Below are 15,218 nucleotides of genomic sequence, written 5' to 3' on the forward strand. Positions count from 1 at the left end.
TCTACAATAGGAGGGAATGCGACTCTTGTAGTCTTGGAGCACCTCCCATAATTTGCCTCTGGGGATACAGTCATACGCAGTTTTTCAAACTGCAGGAAGCACATTTGCTTTCTTTTTGTGTTTAAGTAGCCGGTGCAAAGTTCAGTTCAGTTCTGTGGTTTCAACAAAAACTTCTCTATTGCGCTGGAACGGTGTCACACAGCACAGTTTGTGTTTCCAGCTCCGTGGGGCTGCTTGAGCGTAGCTGCTGAAAGCGTGAAAACATTTAGGACATTACTGAAGTATTTACTTAGTTGTGAACTGGAATTTCTGCTGTCTGCTGAATTTCCTTTCTGAAATTCAAGATGCCATTGTCTCCTTGTCCGATTTCTGCAAGGATCCTCAGATACAGTGTTGATGTTGTTGTGGGCTTACCCTGACTGGTTATCAGCAGTGAGCCAAGGTGGCTGCCACAATTTGCATCTTTCTTGGACAGATCTTTTCAATCTTTGATAGGTGCTCATGAACGAAGAAAATTAATTCTATAAAGCCTCACAGTTTTGAGACTGAAAATCTCTAGTGTCTTTGGTCCCCCTGCCATAATTTTTTTTTTCTTAAAGAAATAGACACTTTTCTCTGACAGCTGCCAACCTCCCTAGTAAACCGTGTAATCGTGTTGCTATGACTTTTTCAGTAACGTTTGTGGAGCCCTTAAATAGGTTCTCATTCTGAAGAGCAGTTGACAGTATCACATTTGGTGTGGCAAAGAGGTACAGAAAATATAAAACATGGAGTGATAAATGAGCTGTGTTCTTATAATTCATATCAAAGAGCAAAGTGTTTCTAAATGTGTGGTTTTGTTTCTTTAGGATATTGATCTGCGAGTAAAATGGCCAAATGATATTTACTACAGCGATCTTATGAAGCTTGGTGGAGTTCTGGTAAACTCTACACTTATTGAAACAACATTTCACGTACTTATTGGTAAATGTCTGTTTTCAAGCTTTTCTATACTTTTTTTTTCTGAAGAAATTTGTTATTAATGTCTTTATGAGTTGAAACGATAAGGACAAGAACAAATAATGACAGCAGGCATAAGGAAATAAAGTACAATATTAAATCAAAAGGAAGCACAAAAAGTAAATGTTTTCATTCTTCTTAATAATTCCATATGCTTGACAAGGAAATCATAAATGCAAACATCTGGACTGAAGTAGTGGATTTCAAGGAAAGACCGTTACAGGATAGAGGGAAAATGTCTGCTTGATCTACTGCAAACCTAGTAGAATATACTGAAAAATGTATCCATTTTTTTCATATTTTTTTTTTCAACACAACAAATAGTTAAATAAACAACATGCCTTTGAAATCAGGATAAAAAGAGCTATGTACGCATAGTAACATTTTAATAGTAATGTTCTCCTTTCATCCCTTAAAAATTTATTCATAACTTGTTTCTGTTGATACCTTTCTAGAAAGTCCAATATTGCCAGTGAAGCAGCAGTGAAGTAATGGTTTAATTAATTAATCACTTTATTTAGTTCTCTCAAAAAGTAATATTTGCAAAGTGGTTGGGAAGGCCTGGGTCAGGGACCAAAGGGTGACAGGTCTGTTTATTCATTGTGAAGATGCACCGTCTGCCTGGAAAGCTGGTTCCAAAAAAGATAGCACAGCCAATCTGAAAAAGACTGTACATGTATTTTCCAGCAAGTCTCAGTGCTGTAACAGGGGAGACATTTAGGTGCACAAATAAATATTGAGAAGTTTTTATCATTTCAAGCCTGATATTTGTTAAGGGAATTTTTTCCCCTAACCAGCAGCAGCACAGATCTGTCAGACATGCTTAGAAACCGGCCAGCAGAGATCTAGGTTCTGGTTCCAAAAATAGTTATCTTTCTGTGCCTAAAAAGTTAAATGAAAGTTCCTTAGCAAGTCTAAAAGGTTAAGGAAGACGACGAAAATATTTTATTTATGTCTGAATGTAGCACGGTAAACAAGTAAACTATCTTGCAAAGAGAGTGTGGGATACCGTTTCTGTCAAGGTGCTGTAAATTTTAAGGCGTGAACAAGCAAAACATAGAAGTAGTCATCACCTCTTTCTGTGAAATATGCCGGGCCATTAAATATTCTGTTCAATTGTTATCTCCTCATTTTGTAAATAATCTACATGTACAGAATGGAAGTTGCACCGAGACACTTAAAAAGTCTCTCTGTGCCCTGTCAACCATTTATTGCCTCCATATGTTTTTTCCAGAGCCTGTTCTGGTTAACACAAGAAAAGCAAAAATGGCTCCAAAATAGTTCATCTTATCAAATATCTCTATTTGTTTTGGACCTTGTGTTTTCTACCCTAAACACCAAAACATTCAAATTCAAATGGAAACTTTCTGTATGCATTCTCTCTGAAGTCCAGAGGAGTCATCCTCGTGGGGAAAGGTCTGAGGTATGTACAAAGATGTACATTTTCATCAACTTTCTTTCACCTGGAAGCTTCTGAGAGTAAAACTTCGTTGCCACATACTAGTCCAAGGATCTTTTCCATCGTTTCAGTGGTGTATGCCACTGAGAGTAGGAGGGGTGACTCATGACATCTAAAGTCTCATATTGGTAGTAGCAATGAGATCAGACCTCCACCACAGGAAGGGTAAGCCAGATGCATCATACCCTTTCCACAGTCGTGCAGATTCCTTTCCTAGGCCTTGCTGTTCAGATGGCACTCATGAAGAGTATTCCGTATGTGAGGGTAACAATCAAAATCAAGGGTCATCTACATGGCTTCACTGCTCTGTGAAGTATTTCAGAAGACTAAGGCAAGAGGCAAACCTGCTTTTTCACCTCTACCATGTGCTTGAGGCCTCACAGATTACACAGTTCATGTTCATACTTATAAACATGTTTTTAAAAAAATCATTTTTTTTAAGAATTTAATTATTGCGGGACTTTTGGAAGAGGAGTTCTGCTGAAGAATATACTTCATTAATGTGAGGGCCAGACTCAGAACAGACCTAGGCAGTCAAACACAAGTGGAATGGAAGGGACAGCCAACGCGCTTGACCTGCAAAAGCTCTGGCTGCCTCTGTGTGCAGCTAAAGCGTGTCCGAACAGTGCACAGCTGCTGAAGGCAGGGCTAGCCCTGGGATGTGAAGATATATTGGCCACATCAGCACACTGCAAGATCAGTGCTAAATGTTTATTTTTCACTCTTCTCACATGGGTGATGCAGAGATGCCCTATGAGTCCTCAGCACCTGATATCTTTCAGATGTGCTGGCTGCATTTTTGCCACCAAGTTTATCCCCAGGTGCTGCTCCCTCAGCTGAGCTAGTGGTCTCAGTGTGTCTTTCACAGCTGTTTCAGTTTTCAGGTTGCTCAGTGGTGATCTCCAGACATACACGCCCGAGTGCCCTGAGCCTGCGAGTGGACTCCACGGCCCCGTGATTCTCCCTGGCAGTGCCAATCACAGCTGAATGGCCACAGTTACTCTCTTTGCTTGTACTGTATTTGAGTGTAACCCAATGAGTTGGGAGTTGCTGGTATGGCACATTGCATTTTCCAGTTCATTTTGCATTGTCTCTTTCTGATAATGCATTTCTCCTCATTTCCATAAGATCTGTGCATTGGTGCTGGTATCACCGTGGCTTTCTTTGCATGCATTCTCTGACTAGTTAAAAGTCAAAAACTCCTCTTCATGGAAGTGAACCTTCTCCTCATAGTTAATATAATTTACTTTCATATATTAATATTCTCATTAATAGCAAATTTACAAAACATTGCTTCTGGACCTGCTTGCAGATGGAGGTGTATTACATCTAAACCTGATTGACAGACTAGGGTTTTATCCCAGATATCTGAGGAAAGAAAAATCCAAATTATTAGGAGAAAAAAATAAACAGGTAATACAATATATTTTTTACATCCCTTGAAGTCTGTTTCAGCAGGCTGCAAAAAAGGCCCCAAGAGCTATGTTTAAATAAGAAAGGCGTTCTGCCAACGTTATTCTAGCTGGAGAAATCTCAGCGAGAGACTTGAGGCTTCTAAAGGATATGCTGTGGTAAGATAGATTAAGCAAACTGGAGTCTTACACAGCAAACCCAGCTCTTCTGGGCTTTTCAGAGCAAGCCAAACAAGGCACATCAGCTGAGTAAAAAGGCTCGATTTTCAGAAAATGCGATCAGCTAACTGGAGTAAACAGAAAGGTCTCTTGCTTAAATTTTTGACTGAAAGATGAAACTCCATCTTTGATCAACGATTTACTCTCAATTAGCTAATGACCTGTCAGCTTCCAGGGAGTAACACAATTTCTCACTTTGATGTTATTGTAACCAACATGCAAGTTACTGCTTACCATCTTCCTAAGCCTCATTGATAGGACAGTGTGTTGTTGAAAGAACTGCACTGGATTTGCTTCTACAATTTTGAGGAGGCGTTTTAAGGGTGAGAAACAAGTGAGATATAGACTGTGATTTGTAATCATGCAAGTAGGAAGATTTAAAGATGTAAGAGACTGAAGAAAGACAGCTACTGGAAACCTCCTTAGAGATAATTGCATCAAGCAGTTGAATAAAGCACTGACTTTCTGGTGGTAACAAAGTGTTCGTATTTACAGATCCTGTCCTCTTTTGGTTTGTCTTCTTCAGGCTTTGGATTTAATGTGAATAACAGCAACCCCACCATATGCATCAATGATCTCATCACAAAATTTAATAAGGAAGAGGGGACAAAGCTGAAGGCTTTAACTGTAGACTGTCTTATTGCAAGAACTGTAACCGTGCTAGAAAGGCTTATAGATATTTTTCAGGAGAAAGGGCCCAACGGAGTTCTTCCCCGTTACTACAAGTACTGGGTACACAGGTAAGTATAACGTTCTCTTAAGAAAGTTGGAAAGAACTCATGGGTATTTTGTCTTTTTCTACTTTTTCTACTAGATTGCCTTTGAAACTAATGACTTCATTAAAATATACTCCCAGGTAACATGTAATTTTTTTAAGGGAGAATAAAAATAGCACATAGTACAATCAATGGGCTGGCATGAGTTAAAGAAAGCTTCTGGTTATTTTATATGTATCATCTCAAAACAAAGGGAATTGGGAATGATTTGTTTAGCTAGTGATGAAGCTGCTGTACTCATGTCTTTTTATAAAAAAAAAAAAGTAGACTGTTTGGATTCACTCCAACTCTGTTAATTCCACAGAAAGAAATTAAAGCATGAAATCATTCTCTGTAAAGAACCAGTGAAGTGGGAAATAAAAATATTCATAGAATCATAGAATCATTAAGGTTGGAAAAGGCCTCTAAGATCATCAAGTCCAGCTGTCAACCCAACACCGCCACACCTGCTAAACCATATCCTGAAGTGCCACATCTATATGTTTTCTGAACACCTTCAGGAATGGGGACTCCACCACCTCCCTGGGCAGCCTGTTCCAATGCCTGACCACTCTTTCAGTAAAGAAATTTTTCCTAACACCCAATCTAAACCTCCCCTGACACAGCTTGAGGCCATTGCCTCTCATCCTATCGCTAGTTACCTGGGAGAAGAGACCAACGCCTGCCTCACTGGACCTTAGTCCCCTAAGCTATTTTTAATTGGTTGTGCAGCGTCCACCAGTTCATTCCTAACTGTCTGGTTCTCTTTGTTTGCAGTGGTAAGCAAGTCCATCTCCACAGTGAGGAGGGTCCGCTTGCATGGATAGTCGGGATAGACGATTATGGGTTCCTTCAAGTTCATGAAGAAGGCAAAGGCGTAGAGTCTGTGCACCCAGACGGCAACTCTTTTGACATGCTGAGAAACCTCATAGTCCCAAAGCATTAACAGTCTGCAGGGCTCACAGCGCAAAAGGAGGCTCTGTAGTGTTTGGCACCAAGCAGCTAAGCTTGCTTAGAGGTGGAAAGGGTAGTTGATAGCTTGATTTTTTTTTTTTCTTTCTAGTTTTCTGAGATCTTTTTTTCTTTGACATGGATAACTTCAACAGTTAAGAAGAGGTAATTATCTCATTGCTGAAGGCCTGTATTCTTTCATATTAACTTTAAAACATATCTGTGTTGCCATTTTCTTTAAAAGGAGCCTGATTGCAAAGGAATACCTTGCAATGAACAGAACTTTCTCTCTAGTTACACGCTGTATTTGAGAAACCGAAGTGGCTAAATATTTCCTTTTTGTGTCTCTGTGTTTTCATTGTGTTTTAGCAGAATGCAGTACAATATTTCTATTTTTACTATGTTTTTTTTAAACTAAATTCTGGTTTACGCATTGTCTGTGGTGGAAACAGCTGGAAGAGCTCATCGTGTATTTCTGAATTACTGTGATTACCACTGTGTTTAGATTCAGATCTAAGCAGAGCCTTGCTGGTTTGGTTCTCCATGTGGGCCTGTGCAACAGTTTACCGTCCTGTGCTTTGGTCTCAGGTCTGCAACTCTGTCATGGCTGCCTTGAGGTTTCGGGGAGTTTTCCATCAGCACCTAAGAACTGTGGCTGGCTATCCAAATTATTTGTACTCTCCTCATCTTAGTCAATTGGATCCGAGTAAACCATCTCGTACCTCCTTTGAATCATAGTCTTCAAAAAGGCTTTAGCCCCCATAATAATAGACTGCTGGAGTAGTCTTGTCACCTAGTTGCTGTCCTCTTATCCATGTTATTGCAGAATTCCGTGTCAGGAAAGGGAAGTTTAAGTAGTTTGCAATTTAATGGTAATTATGTTGTAACAGTAATGAAGTTAAGCAAATAAAGAAGAGAAAAATACCCCACTTAAAATCCCTGCCATAAACAACTACTACGGTGAGAAAGAGAAACCACGTAGTTAACCTGTGTCCAGATTCTCTTCTGCTGTTTCTGTTGTCACCCCCTTTCCCAAAGCAGGGCGTCTGGTTTTGCTGCTAACCGTTAAAAGCAAGAGATTTAACATCTGCTGACCTGGAAGTAGCTTGCTCTGGGGGCTGCCTGTGCCGTTGCGGTTCAGCGTAGCAGCTTGGTCGCGACGGGAGGGCAGCGCGAGGTAGGCACGTGGGAGCTGCCGTGCGACGGCAGCTTGTCGGGTTTTCCTCCCGGGCAAGGCGAATTTGTGGCAGGAGGCTTGGCCACCACCGCGCTTCAAACAGGTCTCCGCAAACGAGGAGTTTGTCATAGGTGTGATGTGGCCGGCTTCATTTCCTCAAGCGGGCGGCACTGCTGGTTGCGTTACCTTGTCCCTACTGAAGGTGGATCAGCCAAATTGGTTTCCACAAAGGACTTCTGTCTGCTAGCCAGAAAGGGGTTTTTTAGGTTAAAGTTCGCCTCATAAACAATCTGAACATGTTAGTAGATTGTTTCAATTACAAAGCCAAGAAGTCTTAAAACAAGGAAGCTAGTCTGTAATGGTAATTTAGAGTAATCCTCACATATTAGGGTTTAGGTGGCTTGGCAGCAAGTTCTAGAAATTAAGTTGTCCCTATTACATTTAAGATTTTATGCTCCATATCGCCACAGATTTGTGTGTGTGCCTGGTTGTCCGTCCCCTGCTGGTTTGTTTTCCCCCATGATCCGCGGCATGTGGGACTGCACACCAATATTTCACAGAACTGTGCAGTGGAGTGTAGACAGCTGTTAATTGGCATAGTTAAAATGATACACATGAACACCAGTTTTTGCGTTTTCCCACCAGATGCTTTCAAAACTGCTTTGGGCTGTTAATTTTTGGCAGCTACCTTTATTTCAGAATCCAATATTGATGCGTATTATAATCAAATGAAACTTGAGTCGGAGTTAATAAAGTTTAAGTAAAAAGAAGAGCCCATTTGTATATACAGATGTAAAAAATGTGCGTGTGCATACACACCCCCACATCTTCCTTGTGCATCTTCACTTCTTTTCTACCTCTTCCTTCGAGCAGCTTGTGACCAACGCGTGCTGCCGCGGGTCCACTGGGGAAAGGGTAGCTCTGATACTGTTTTTCCAGCCGCAGAGTTTTACAAAGCTTGAGATCTGTACATCAGTCCCATATTTGCGGCCAAAATGCTCTCTCTGTTTTGGTACTGTGGGGTGTGCCTGTAGGGAAGCACCTTTGATTTCCCTCGTATTCCAGACAGACTGAGGAGTACCTGAGAGATTTCTTTTAACGAGCAGGTCACACGACAGGTTGAGTTGCTTCCTTAAAGCACGCTCTCCCTTCGCGAGGGACGAATACTGTAAGAAGGTGACCGGGGAAAACGGTAAAACGTGTTCCTGTATGATGAAGGGCAGAACGAACCTGCAAACCTTCACTTAGCTGCGCTACGGCAACGTCTGAGCGGCAGGCAGGTGGATTTTTTTAATAGTAAAATGCTGCAATATTTCCTGGTTGCTGTTGTTCCTTTTGGATTTCTTCCTGGTCATCTTAATGAAAAGCTTGTTCTGTTCTCACGTTGAACTGTAAGATGATGCTGAAAATTTCTGTATTGGGAAGAAACTTGGCATTGAACTTCCTGTCTGCAAATGAGAGCTAAGCGAGCGTGGCGGTGTGGGGGCGCAGGTGGGTGCTGTGGGGATGTACCCCTTTGCCTCTGCTCTATAGCGGCCTGCTCGGTGTGTGTACAGCTGCCTGGTGTCTTGAGGAAGCAGCCTTGAGCTGGGTGAAGCCTTTGTTGCAAACCTGACATTTGCTTCAAAAGAACCGGAGAACTTCACAAAGAGATTGCCCATTGCACGGTGAGGAGCTGCGTGAGGTCCTTCTGCCTGGCCGCTGTTCCCAGCGGGAAAGCCAGGGACCCTGCCCGTGCCACGCTCACCTCGCGGCCGGTGGGGAGCGCAGCCGGTAGTCCTGCTCTTTTTTTATGCCAAACTTGGCACAGCCAGAAAGCCACAGCGTTTTTGCATGAAAATCATTGTGGCTGTTCTTCTGTGTGTAGGACAGACAGATGTGGCGTAGAGCGTCTCTGGACGTAGGTATGGAGAGAATCAGCCGACTCCAGATCCAGAAGTAATGCACTGAAAATGTTTAATTTCATTCAGCTGTTTGGATTAGTTAAACATCTCTTTCACTGTGAGGCTGATGTCATATCTTCAACTATTTTCTTGATGAAGTGCTTTCAAAAAACATTTATTACCGTGCCCATATTTCTGTGACTTCATTTTTTTTCCTCCTGGACTCTGTTATATCATTTCTCATGACACATTGTGAAAATATTTGTAGGGATTGTTTATTGATAGGAAAATTTCTGCCGAGCAGGCTGGGTGTGTTGGCACGTGTCTGCGTTCAGAACGAGTAATGGGGTTGTGTGTCCAGTCAGCACCAACGCTGTTTCCAAAGATTTGAAAAAGTAATAATGTACTTAACATTGAAGAGTTAAAGCAGTACATCTCACTTCTAGTAAAAGGTTTTACAAGCCTTCAGAGCATTTTTTTAAATATATCCAACAAATGTAAGGGCTGTTACCCAGAAATAATAATAAAGCATCTAATTCTTTATGCTGCTGCTACATTGTACAACAGATTTTTTTTTATTTCCTCGCTTTTTCTGATTCAGCTACAAGACATCAGCAGTCTAAAAAATTACTCTCTGCAACTACTTTGGAATATACAGTAGCTATGTGAAAGAAAGAAATTGAAGTACAGCTTCATATCTGTCATGAAAAAGATTTGCGCTGCAGGAGCTGATTCCTGGGGGTGACGGGTTTGATAAAAGCATTTGCATGCAGAAGTTACTGCAGTGACGTACCACGCTGATCAGACACCAAGCAAATTAAATCTGGACTGAGGAAAGAACAGAGGTCAAAAAACGACGGCGTGCCACGGCCTGCAGTCATGGAACACACGGCTGAGAAAGAAAGGACTGCAGGGAAGAATTGTAAACTGATGTCGTGTTTGAGCGCCTTGCATTAGCGCCTTTCATTAGTGATTCTCTGTTACTTTCAGTTCTCCAAGAATCTTCCTTTAAAATGCAACACGGCTAAAATACAAGAGATTGTAAAAGTCCTTGCATTTTATAGTATATTAACTGTCAAATACAGTACCTATTACAATTGAAATAAATTTTCAAATATGCAACATTATTCTCTGTGAAGCCCTGTGTTTTGTAGTAAAAAAATCCAACTCACTTTTCCTTTGGCTACAGGATTTTATTAACATTTTAACAGTTTTGTTTTACATAATAAATAAGCAAAAATGCTTTACATTTTTAGGGAATACATATATAATTCTGAGCATTAATACGTTGTTTGTTTTGCGTGCTTTTTCACCTACATTTGCCGAATAGCTTTTATCTGCATCATATAAAAAAAGCAAAATCTAATGTTCAGGAAAATAATGGAATTACGATGTTTTCTCTGTGTTGTTTTTGAAGTTTGACTGACGTTGAAAAAATACTTGGTGTCCTGTTTTGTGATTTTTGGAGAAATACTGGTGTTCTGGCAGGTTTCCCATTCATTTGCACTTCCTCTCAGTGATATGTTCTCCAATTTGACACCTACTGTCTACTGTGCTTAATTTCATTAAATTCCTTTAATATCTTTTTTCAAATTACAGGGCTACTGCAACCTGGAGAGAAGTCTGTTCCCTTGTCACCGTATTTGCATTGTGGTGTTTCTATTAACAGGATAAAAACCTTGAGAGCTCAGTATGGGATTACTGTTTCCAACTTTACATTTTGGTAAAATATTCTCCCTCTCACTCTCTCTCTCATGCTCCGTATCGTTTACTTGCTAGGTCTGAACTCCCCTAGGAGTTCAAATCCTATCAAGTCGCGTGACAAAGGTAGCCGTAGTGGCTCAGACAAGTACGGTAGAGAGAAATGAGGTTATTTTTCATAATATATTCCAATTCACACTCCACTTCTGTGACATAATTTTTTCCAATTATTAAAACCATTGCCACTGTCAATGGCGGTGCCGTGTTCTGCAGTACGAGCGTGCTGTGAACATCTGTAGTTTAACTGACTAAAAGTCATATTTTTCTCTCAATATAATCTACTCACATTCCACATGTGAACGTGCAATTGCTGTTTCTATTTTGGAATGGCAGGAAAAATGTTTCACACATTTGTTTTTTAATCAGACATCTTTTCTAAGCCTGCCCTGTATTGTCATATGTGAATGCAGAAATGATTCATTGTTGCCTACCAGAGAAAGTTCCTGTAGCTGGCTATCACACAGAGTAAAACAGCGGTGGGGGAACGATGGGACACCTCCTCTGCTCAGGCTCATTGAATAAAGCCTGGAAAGTGTGAATAACAAGGTAAATGCTGGAAAAATATTTTGTGGTATTTTACTGAAAAATAGCGATGGCATTTTTTTAACTGAAGCCTAATTTGTACGTTCCTGAAAACATGGTTTTATAGCGAGAAGTACTTACAAGAACAGAAAAATACACCGGATTGACTTATGTGCAGCAATGCCACTAATGAGGTACAGAGGAAAGCAGTATGAGCGTTGTGCATCAGGTTTCTTTTTAATGATGCAAACAATGTCAGTTACCCCTTTGCAGGGCATGGTTTTAATTTAACAAAATTAATATACAAGTTGTAGCATAGTTGTATCTTTTAAGGAATTGGGCCCGTTCACGAGTGACGGCGGCTGGGAAGGCTGCTAACCAAAGCCACTGTAAAGCCAACGCGCGTCTCGTCGCTTCGATTTAGAAAGTCAGAACGCCAGTAATACCCGCTCACAGCCTTTCTGTAGGCTGGCAAACCTCTCCAGCGTTAGGCGAACCAAGGAGCGCAGATATACCGAGTGACTGAATATGCTGGTTTGGTTCTGCTTTTTTTAGTTCTAAGTCAGTATTCTGGTAGTGGCTGATTAGGTATTTTTTTGTTATATTTATCATGAAAAATATTTTTTGTGCTTTTTTAGCAAATGAAATAGTGAGACAACTGTGAGCTTCTAAGTGAACGTCAGTTTAACTTCATAATAAAGCTTTCTCTGTTAACCTTTTAATGAGAAGCACTAAAAATACCGAATATTGGTTTCAAACATATGTTTTATAAGTATTTTTGTTTACTCACAGCAATAAATATTCATATGTACAAGGAGATGACTGAATATTATTGCTGCCTGTAAAAGACGGAGAACATGTAATTTTCAGAAGTGTGTATTTCATTACATTTTTGTCTGACAAGGTGCAATCCATGAGCAAGTGTTTCTCCCTATTGCAGGAGCCGAGTAAGCATTTTCTTCAGTAAAGATCTCTTTAGAGAGATGCTGATAAGAGAGAGAAAGTTTTGAAACTGTAAATTAGGCTTGAATTGGGCTGAGAGAGAGAACAAAGTATAGCTGACTGGTATCTACAACAACCTTTATTGTTGGTATTTACAGCTGTGATTTAAGGAGTCATTTGTTGTTTTATCAAGAGTGCACAGTGTTTGGGAAGTGGTTGAAAACCAAAGTGGACTGACTGTTGTCAGTTAAACACGCACAGATCCCTATGTCTCCTTGTTTATAAACTTTACAAAGAAGAAAAGGGGGGAAATCTATTCCCAATAGGCTGGACAAACTGTAAGTGTGTGCTGTCTGCTTTTCCGTTGCTAGCGTTGATTAGCAGAAATCGAGGTGTGTGCAAAGTGTTTGGTTCCAGACCCCGACGCGCTCCGACTCTGCTTTACTTCAAGGGCAGCTTTGGTTTTTGTGGTTGTGCAGTGACTTTTGACTTTCCACATTCAGATTGTCCACCGACATTATTTGTGAAGTGCACGAATCAGTTAAATATTAATCTTACCTTTGTGTTGACAATGAGATTTATGCCTAAGGAAGTTCAGTGTGTTTAAGGCTGAACCTTTCAAGCTTCAGAAGGCTACTGGTAAGTTTAAAATAAAGCATAAATGTTATTATTCCCTTGACTATAAAGAAAATATTTCTGGTGCTATTATGAAGATGTATTTTTGACTAGCTGCTTTGAAAATCCACACAGCCTTCTCCCAGAATACTCAATGAAGCACACTTCTTGGAAGTTTCTTTTTCTCGTTACAACATTTTTATGGGGAGTAGTCTTTAGTTTCTGCTATGTGATTTGTCCCAATTTGCCATGACAAGACCTGTAACCCTTTAATACGTATCTTTGTATGTATTAATTTGTCATATCGCTCCTTGTCAAGATAAATGGTGGTGGTAACAATCTCAGAACACTGAAATCTATGTTAAATAAATCAAATTTAGATTTGATTTATTTAGTTTTAAAACTTTTGGGTAATTAATAAATAAGCTTTTTCCAAGACCAGTTGTGTTCAGTTAGTACAGCTCTATTATGGATACTAAAAATCACCACTCTTTAAAGAAAGTTCATTTGTCAAAATGTTGAACGCATGTATGGCAAGTTGATGTAAGGTTTCACACAGTTTGTCAAAAATACCTAACTAGAGTGTATGGTTTATGATAATGATAAAAAAAACTTGAATGTATTTTGAGAAGGAGGGGTTAAGGAAAAAAAATGTTCTTCATATAAATCTCTGCATATAACACCTATCATTCAATTTTGTTGCACACTATAAAATAACAAAAATAAGATCTGTAACATATCTTCTCACTGGCACCAGAGCTTAATCTGTGACAATGAAGCGCTGAAGCTAGATGTAGGTTTTTCTCCTGACCTTGAAGGTACTGTTACACGTGGCTTGCCAGGAACACACGAGTCTGTCCCTCATTCACCTTCAGCTATGCTCAGTAAATGTAACCATGTTTTCTCATGCTTTTGGCAAATCATTTCAGTTTGGCTTCTTAATTAAAAGTAAATATTCCTCTATTACCATCACCTTCCATTGGCTATTATTACAGAAGTTCCAATATAATGGGGTAGTGCAGATTCCTTGTGGGCGTCTGGAGAAGAAGCTGATGAGGGGCTTTGGTTTTTATAAAGAAATGTATTTAATTCCTCAGAATTGTATGCATAATTTTCTCCTACATGTCCTGTCGCTGTACATGATGAAGTTTGAAATGTACCATGTTTGGCTAAAACATGGTGATAATTTAGAAGCACAAATGGAACTTGTCCAGAGGGTCTGACATCCATCACACGTTCGCTTTCGGAGTCATGATCAAGCTTTACAGTCATCCTCTCATCACCGTCCAGTTCATCTAGATTTGTAGCGTGGTGACTGATATGCCCATATTTTGGTTCTTTCATACAAATCCTTCTTGTTTGCTCGTATACTGAGGGCATTGGCAGGAGATGACTTAGTTGTCCTATAGCTTTAGACTGGAAACATTCTGATTTTGGCAGCAAGGAGTTAGCTATTGAGTTTGAAAAAGAACTGTCATTAATGCTCATTTTTTCTTGTAGGTCTCTGTTAAAAGCTAACTTGTTTTCTTCTTTAATGAGGTGGTGAGGCGGCTGAATCCTGTTTTCTACCTTGTTGGGTTTGATGATGCCAGAATCATAAATCTCTTCTTTGTATCTGCTGCCTGGCATGGGTGCTGTGCAGCTTGTGAAGTTGTCAGGGAGAGCGTCTTGGCTGTATCTTCTGTTTGATACGGGCACTTGCAGGAAAGAGAAAACATGTTAATTACTGACAGTGGGCTGATATAATAGTTAAGTGTCTAACACTTTTTGTGACTGAACTTTAATGCCCATTTGGTTTGGGCCAGATCCAAGTCCCACTGAAGACATCAGAGACATTCCCATTTGCCTCAGTGGCTTTGGAGAAGTCTGTTAAAGACAGTGCTGAAAAGTTAAAAAACCCAACCCATTCAGAAGGGCCGACGGCATTGAACATTTCTGAAAAGGTTTTCCATGTGAAATGCCCATTTGTTGATTTGACTGAATAATTACAAGTTGCTGTCATTATTAATCTAGTTGAATCAGGGAAATGAAATGAAATAAATATTTGGAAAGGTGACCTTCTATCAAAAACTTTGGCCTTAAGTAAGCTCTTTCTGAAAGTTTATCAAACGAATTATCAAAGGATGGAGAACATTTATTAAATGTCAGTGATTCTATAGTTAGAGTAAAACACAATTTATTCTTCCTATCACTGTGTATGTGTATTGGACACTTGACCTTGTAAAGAAAGGAGAAGAGAGTGTGTAGTATTAGATCCTGATGTGTCAGTATCTAATTTGTGCTATCTATCTGTGATACATGTAATATCTAGACTGTCATGTTAAAGACTTTGTTTATTCTCTTTGAAAAGCTAGCATTAGATATTAAAAACATCTATTGAAAAGCAACATAAATACTTCTTGAGTAATGCTGTATCTCTGGTTTTAAGGTGCTATCATATAATAAAGCTATATATATAATATAAATGTAATTTACAACATATGCTGAGAATGTTAGAGTGTGTGAGTACTGAACTGGATATGC

The 15,218-nt window shown here is 39.8% G+C and overlaps 2 protein-coding genes across 4 annotated transcripts in view; one reads left to right on the forward strand and one right to left on the reverse strand.

Moving 5' to 3' along the window:
* HLCS (holocarboxylase synthetase) overlaps positions 1–9,982 on the forward strand; it is a 128,061-nt gene extending 118,079 nt beyond the window's left edge. For all 3 annotated transcript variants that reach the window (XM_075432153.1, XM_075432166.1, XM_075432161.1), the window contains 3 exons: positions 849–963; positions 4,616–4,829; positions 5,622–9,982. In XM_075432153.1, coding sequence (XP_075288268.1) covers positions 849–963; positions 4,616–4,829; positions 5,622–5,790 — 498 coding nt within the window. In that variant the 3' untranslated portion in view covers positions 5,791–9,982. The remainder of the gene's footprint in view (positions 1–848; positions 964–4,615; positions 4,830–5,621) is intronic.
* Positions 9,983–10,005: 23 nt separating this feature from the next.
* SIM2 (SIM bHLH transcription factor 2) overlaps positions 10,006–15,218 on the reverse strand; it is a 63,068-nt gene continuing 57,855 nt past the window's right edge. Inside the window, exon 11 of the mRNA XM_075432181.1 lies at positions 10,006–14,392. Within this exon, the coding sequence (XP_075288296.1) occupies positions 13,665–14,392 (728 nt within the window). The 3' untranslated portion in view covers positions 10,006–13,664. The remainder of the gene's footprint in view (positions 14,393–15,218) is intronic.

Source organism: Opisthocomus hoazin, chromosome 1 (assembly GCF_030867145.1).
Source record: "Opisthocomus hoazin isolate bOpiHoa1 chromosome 1, bOpiHoa1.hap1, whole genome shotgun sequence".
NCBI classification, from domain to species: Eukaryota; Metazoa; Chordata; class Aves; order Opisthocomiformes; family Opisthocomidae; genus Opisthocomus; species Opisthocomus hoazin.